The sequence below is a fragment of the Ascaphus truei genome, chromosome 18, assembly GCF_040206685.1.
Source record: "Ascaphus truei isolate aAscTru1 chromosome 18, aAscTru1.hap1, whole genome shotgun sequence".
NCBI lineage: Eukaryota > Metazoa > Chordata > Amphibia > Anura > Ascaphidae > Ascaphus > Ascaphus truei.
In genome coordinates this window covers 7832329-7838975 of record NC_134500.1, presented here as the reverse complement: position 1 = coordinate 7838975, position 6647 = coordinate 7832329, and the positions used below count along the sequence as shown (strand labels likewise).

The 6647-nt window shown below is 47.4% G+C and overlaps 1 protein-coding gene across 5 annotated transcripts in view; it reads right to left on the bottom strand.

Moving 5' to 3' along the window:
* Window positions 1–1583: 1583 nt before the first annotated feature.
* The window catches only part of ANKDD1A (ankyrin repeat and death domain containing 1A), a 44338-nt gene continuing 39274 nt past the window's right edge, over window positions 1584–6647 (bottom strand). For all 5 annotated transcript variants that reach the window (XM_075575305.1, XM_075575306.1, XM_075575304.1 and 2 more), the window contains one exon: window positions 1584–6078. In XM_075575305.1, coding sequence (XP_075431420.1) covers window positions 6017–6078 — 62 coding nt within the window. In that variant the 3' untranslated portion in view covers window positions 1584–6016. The remainder of the gene's footprint in view (window positions 6079–6647) is intronic.

The following is a 6647-nucleotide window of genomic DNA, read 5'->3' as shown; positions in this document are numbered from 1 at the left end:
CACCGGTTTGTCTTCAATGTTCGTTCTCTCTGCGGTTACAATTCGTATTGTAGCATTATAAGGTGTGTGCGTGTGTGCGTGCGTGTACGTCTGTGTGCGTGTGTGCGTGCGTTCACATGCGGACTGTATCCTGTATCTAACAGGTAGTTTCCCAGAGACAGTGTGCCAAATTGTTGCACATTTTCATTGTGACACCGCTAAAGTGTGTTACTTTTAACCCGTGCAGCTAAAGAGTCGACTGCTTGTCACTTTTGAACGCAGGTGCGAAACTCACGCCCTCAAGGGCCACCAACAGGTCAGGTTTTCAGGATATCCCTGCTTCAGCACAGGTGGCTCAATCGTTGGCTGTCTTCGACTGAGCAGGGATATCCTGAAACCCTGACCTGTTGGTGGCCCTTGAGGGCTGGAGTTGCGCACCCCTGTTTTAGACACAATCCCTTTATCTCCCTGTGCAACAGGCACCACAGTTAGATTGCAAGCCCTTCAGGGCAGCACTGTGCCTGCAAAGCTTTTATGTACAGCGCTATCTACACTGTCAAACAGCTATCTACCTGTTAAACAGGTAGAGATACAGCAAGGACCTAGTACAGGGAGAGCCGGCTCGCTGCTGTATTTGGAATTGGCGGAGCAAAGAGAGAACAAATTGACTAAAAAAAAATTGATTTTAAGGAACAATACAAAATTCTTTCAAATTAAAAAAACATGACGGGAAACCTATGAATATTAACATACATTTTGAAAATGACATCATTTTAATAACGTCAAAAATTAAGAGAGAAAATAAAACCAATCCATTTAAACCTTTACACTTGTTATTCCCGTCTCTTTTGGGTGAGCTGACGTTTTTCGGCAATGAACTTTTGTTACATTTAAGTACAGGTCCGTACTGACAGACCTGTGGGCGCCAGTCTGCGTCTGTCTTATCAACCTGGAAAATGAATCCCAATATTGAGAAACTAAGTGAAACGCAAGCTTGGAAATCACATTTTAAATTAGGATTCAAAGTCTTATTATTACAACTTTTTTTTTATTTATATGTTAATTTTATTATCCGTATTTACTTTGGGCGTTTTATTAGGTTTAGCTCCTAATTTAAACCAGATGTAGGGGGGCATTTATTAGAAAACCTGGGGGAAAAAAGTAACCCCCCTCCCCCCCGGGGCTAGTATCACCACCATTACAGGAGGACCCATGAGGCTACAATGAAGTACTGGCTGCTCTGGAACAGAGGGGTAACAGTTTTAGTACCCAAAAAAATACCTTCCATTACTCAAACTAGTGATTGCTTCCCACAGGTACCTGCATCGCCCTGCCATAATAACCTGTATTCTGGTATAAAGGTCTCCGGGATACTCTGCTCACTACACCAAGCACTTTACAGGTACAACGTCACTTAGAAACAGGTCTTCCACCTGGGCCCAAGCAGGGATATCCTGAAAACCTGACCTGTTTGGGGGTCGAGGACTGGATTTGACCTCCCCCTGACTTAAATGATTATACGTTCTGTATATTCCCCAGGTGACCCTTCCCCACTGGCCCTGGAGACACGACAGTCCAATTCTAAATACAAATCAGCACGCGCGTTTTGCAATATCACATTTATTAAACAGAATGTCACTTTGCACATACAGTATATAAACATGTCCCCACCTCTCACTGGGGTGAGTGAGGTCTCTTAGGGAAGCAATGCAGCTTTTTATCAATCAGTGTTTTCCTGCAGCACAATTCCTACTACAGAATGTCTTTTTTAAACGTTTCCTCCCTTTTATTTAAAATGTCTTTAAAGACAGAATTTAGATAATGTGCCTTATACCTGAAACGTTGTTCTCTATGTAACAGCTTCCTTCAGTGAATGACACAGTTGAGTGGTTGTTTTGAGAGATAAGTATTGTGAGGTAAGGAACTATTTCATATATATGTGCGATAGTATCTATCGCGATATCTTGCAATCATTTCCTATCAACAAATAAAGCACACGGCCGTCTCCGCTTTGTCAGCTTGTTTTCTGCATTGCTTAATTATACATAAACAATATGTTTGTGCTTTATTATTCTTGCCCACACTGCAATGCTTAGGTAAAATCAAAGCATTAATTAGAAATAGCCGGGTTAGTCCAGCTGTGATAGTGCAGAATAAATGAGTACGTCAGTATTATGTGAGACCTTTTTCATTTGAACTTACCATTGATATTATAAGACCAGCTTCCGAGAGTTCTCCTGTCTTACTCAGATCAGCAACAATTCACCTGAGGAAGAGAGAGAACGCCCAAACTTGTCTTATAATATCAATTGTTAGTTCAAATAAAAAAAGGTTTCACCTAAGTACTGCAGTACTTGGGTAAAATCAAAGGAATTCTGTAGAGCAGAGGTGCTCAACTCCAGTCTTCAAGCCCTCAACAGGTCAAGTTTTTGGGATATCCCAGCTTCAGCACAGCTGGCTCAATCAGAGGCAGTCAGACTGAGCCACCTGTGCTGAAGCAGGGAGAGCCTGGCAACTTGACCTGTTGGGGAGCGAGCTTGAGTCCCCCTGCTGTTAGGGTATGATGTATTTACAGCCTCCGTAGGAAAACTGGTGAAAATAAATAACTCCCAATGGAATTTGTCTGATAAACCTAGTGCTGGATTTCCCCCCCATAGTCTTCACTTATATATTACATTACATGCAGCCGGTCACTGATACAGATCTCCCAAAGCTGCTGTGGCTTCCGGGTGACTTGCAGAAAACACTGATTGAGGATGACCGCTGTGCATCTGAAACGTACATTTCCCCCCCAGAATAAGCAGTCCGACGTGGTCCATGAAGTTTTTGCATAGCAATGTTGGCACAGTCGGATGCCCGTTAAAAGCACCGTTTGAGTTAGCAACAGCTGGCAGCGACGGCTGTGTATTGGTCAAGGCAATTTAACACTCTTTTGTGCTGTGGTTAACAAATAAAGATTACGACTACAAACGTGTCCCTTTTCTTACAAAATAAATAAATCGCACAGCTATAAAATGTGCATGTCTTGTAAGGTCCGTGCGTGCAAAACGCTCAGCTGGATGACTGCTCCAGCAACGGCGTTTAATTCGGAATATTTAAGGTACGTCGGCTGTTTAGGAAGGAGTACCTAACATGCTGCGCTGAATAATGATGCCGAGTTCCCCTAAACGTGAAGTCCCACAGAACGGATATTATTACGTAACAGCGCTGACGTTTTTTAGCGCAAGTTTGAGGCCGAGTCCGGCTGCCCAAAGCTCTTCTTTCCTACAACATATAGAGATTAGGTGGCCAACTCCGGTCTTCAAGGGCTACCAACAGCACAAGTTTTCAGGATATCCCTGCTTCAGCACATGTGGCTGTCTGTGCTGAAGCAGGGATATCCTGAAAACCTGACCTGTTGGTGGCCATCCCTGGTATGGAAGGTAGTCCAGCGCCAACCTACAGATAGGTTGGAAATGTTCTCCTAACCGACGGTAATCATACCAGAGAGAAGTCCTTTCCCATGCAGCCTCCACTGGGGGGGGTTTGGGAGGCACGGCAGGGTCACACAATGTTTTGGAGAGCTCCATTCACTGAGGCAGTGTTTCCCAAAAGTGTTCTCACTGTGCTCCCCCAGCTCAAGAAAAAGTGTTCAGTGAACCCCTAAATAATCAATCCTATTGCCGACTCCTCAGACTATCGCTAACAAAACGCGTGACTGATCCCAAGCAGTATAGTGTCCTGAGCTCGTGGAGGGAACACGCTTACTAAGACCCCAAACTGCCCCTGTGTGTGCAGGCAGCATGGGGGTTATAGCTGTCACTCACTGTGAAGCTTCCAAAGTCACGCCCCACAATGCCCTGCTGCTGTGACTGCAAAGCATGGTGGGGAGCGACTTTGGAAGCTCCTGCTGTAATTGACAGCGATACCCCCCAGACGAAGGTGCAGTTTGGGGCCTTACTAAGTGCGCAGTCCCCACACGGGCTCAGGAACCCGCAATGCAGCCTGGGAGCCGCCATTTACATGTATTATTTTGGCTAACTCCTTGGAGACCCTTCACGTAGCCTTAGAGGTTCCCAAACCCCCTGATGGGAATCACTGCTGTATGCAGGGTTACCACCACTCTTGAGTTTCACCCGGAGACCACGGCTTTTGGCCACGTATCTCAAGGCTACGGGTTTACTTGGTAAACCCCCGGGTGGTGGCGTTCTGCGGCGGCATCTCCCCCTGCAAGTAACTCCTGCCAATATGGCACACGGCGTCAAATGCCGCCGCGCTGCCATGCCAACGGGAATATTAAAGTAAAAAAAGCGCTAATGCTCAAGGTCTCCTCCAGTGCACATACTCCTGCTGTGCCTGATGTTTCCTGTACTTGTGAGTAGGGCTTCAATTTTAACCAATTGAGCATTTGATCTATTTTTATGTTTTATTAAATTGTATTTTCCAGTGGTTCACTGGCATTTATGTGGTAAATATTTGTTAGTCTCGTGTGGTCAGTCCGTTTGCATATGTTATGTGTTGTTGTCCATGTTTTTTTAGTTATTAGTAGTCTAGCAGTATACACTATGATTCCTCTGTTTGTTTATCTTTACGTCCTGAGGATCATCTCGTGGCCATCAGAGGCTTATCTGGAGCTACCGGACTGGACTCTAATACTTGGTTTGATCCATATTTGCCTATCCTTGTTTTCTGGACTTTAATTAACCTTGGGGCGCCGGAAGTCATTGATTGTTTGTATCCATGTCAACGGGAACGCCACGTGACGTCACGACACTGCGTCGTCATGGCAACGCAACGCCTCTGCACCATAAGGCGTCCCGTTGTCATGGCAACTTGACGCAGCGTGACGTCGCTTAGCTTCCCGTTGTCATGGCAACGTGGGGCGACCATTTAGACGGGTTGCAGCGGGAGATGCCGGGAGGATGTTGGAAGAATGCCAGAGGACGCCGGGAGATGAGCTACATTTTACAATGTTGTCTTCCGGGTTGGCGTTCAGAAGAAGGTCGCACCCCTGGCTGTAAGCGGAGTCCTATGAAGGGTCTCCTGTGTAATGCGTCTCACTCACTGTTACGCTGCCCGCTTCAGCAGAACCTCGCATCCAGAAGGTCTCTGCCCCCCTGGTTTTGGTCCCCTGTCCTTAGCCAGCTTTGTAAGTAGCACTGGTGTTCGTTGGGAGTAAGCAATCACTCTCAAAACTGCACGTGTTACTTTTCAAGTGCACCCTAAACAAGGCATCTCTTTCATTTGGGACATTGCTAGAACACAGAATTCCGTGATGCACGGACCACACCTGGATTTGTTGTGTTTGGGGTCCGTTTGTGAACGGCGGAGCGAGTTGTAGAAAATCCTTCTGTCCAGAGGAATATAAAACAGTCATTTTTTTTTCACAAAGGGTAAAAAGTTCACAAAAGACCCACGAATTTACACAAAAATTGGTCTGCGTTTGATCCCAGACGGCGCCTTGTGATAACACAAAAACGGCTTCTGAGGATTAGGAAATATCCAGTTCCCATTATATAAGAAAACGAAACTTCCGGCTTGTTTCACACGGGTAAAAACGTCTCACCTTCCCCTGCGCATAGAAAACGGAACTAGAAAAGGCGACTTTTACACCGGGCAGAACCCTGCTCCCACCTTGGTTTTTTTTTACGCTGCAAGGTGATCGTGTTTAAGGCGCAGAGCCCTGCTGCGCGTTTACATCCGGACGTGATGGAGTTCGGACAAATATAACGAGTTGTTTTCACTGCAGTATTTGTACAAATTGGACAATTACACAAAAAAAAAAACCTTACAGGAAGTGCCCTGAACCGGACAGAACTTGGAATGACGTCAGAATGCCCAGTTACATCTGATCACAATGTCCCGTTGTCGCATTGAGCAACCCGATGGGGGGCGGGGACGGGACGGAGGGGGGTTCAAGTCTCACCAGCAGGATTTCTTTTTGGGATTTAGATTCAGCCCTTAATGTGACCGTACTGGGAGTTTAACCCCCTCACTACCAGAGGCCTGGTGCGCAGGTGATGGTATCTCCCGGCGATGGTGTCTGCTGCCCGCGCTGTCACATGGCTGCGCACTTCTTTGGAGAAGCGGCGTCTGCATTCGCTTTTTTTCTGATGCTCTCTACAAGACAGGATAATGGAGACCGCGGTCAGCGCCAAGAAGTGTGGTTCATCCAGGTCATTTGACAGATCTCTTTGCGCTGACGTTTTCTCAGCGATTCCGCTGGCAAAAAGGAAAGCGAAAGCCTCACACGCCATGTATGTAACGCATCGCAGTGCGATTCCTCCCAAAAACGCGCAATGGGAGCGTTGGGGAATAAAGCAGGCGCCGATATAATGATGCCAGGAGAAACACGTTCAAAATGTGTTTCCTGGAGTCAGTTTCAGATGGGGGGCATGAAGGGGGAGAGCAAGAGGCGGGGGGGGGGGGGGAGAGCAAGAGGCGGGGGGGGGGGGAGAGTGAGATGGGGAGGGGGGGGGAGAGTGAGATGGGGAGGGGGGGGTGAGTGAGATGGGGGGGGGGAGAGTGAGATGGGGGGGAGAGTGAGATGGGGGGGGAGAGAGTGAGATGCGGGGGGAGAGAGTGAGATGGGGCGGGGGGGGGAGAGAGTGAGATGAGGAGGGGGGGGGAGAGTGAGATGAGGAGGGGGGGGGGGAGTGAGATGGGGAGGGGGGGGAGGGTGAGATGGG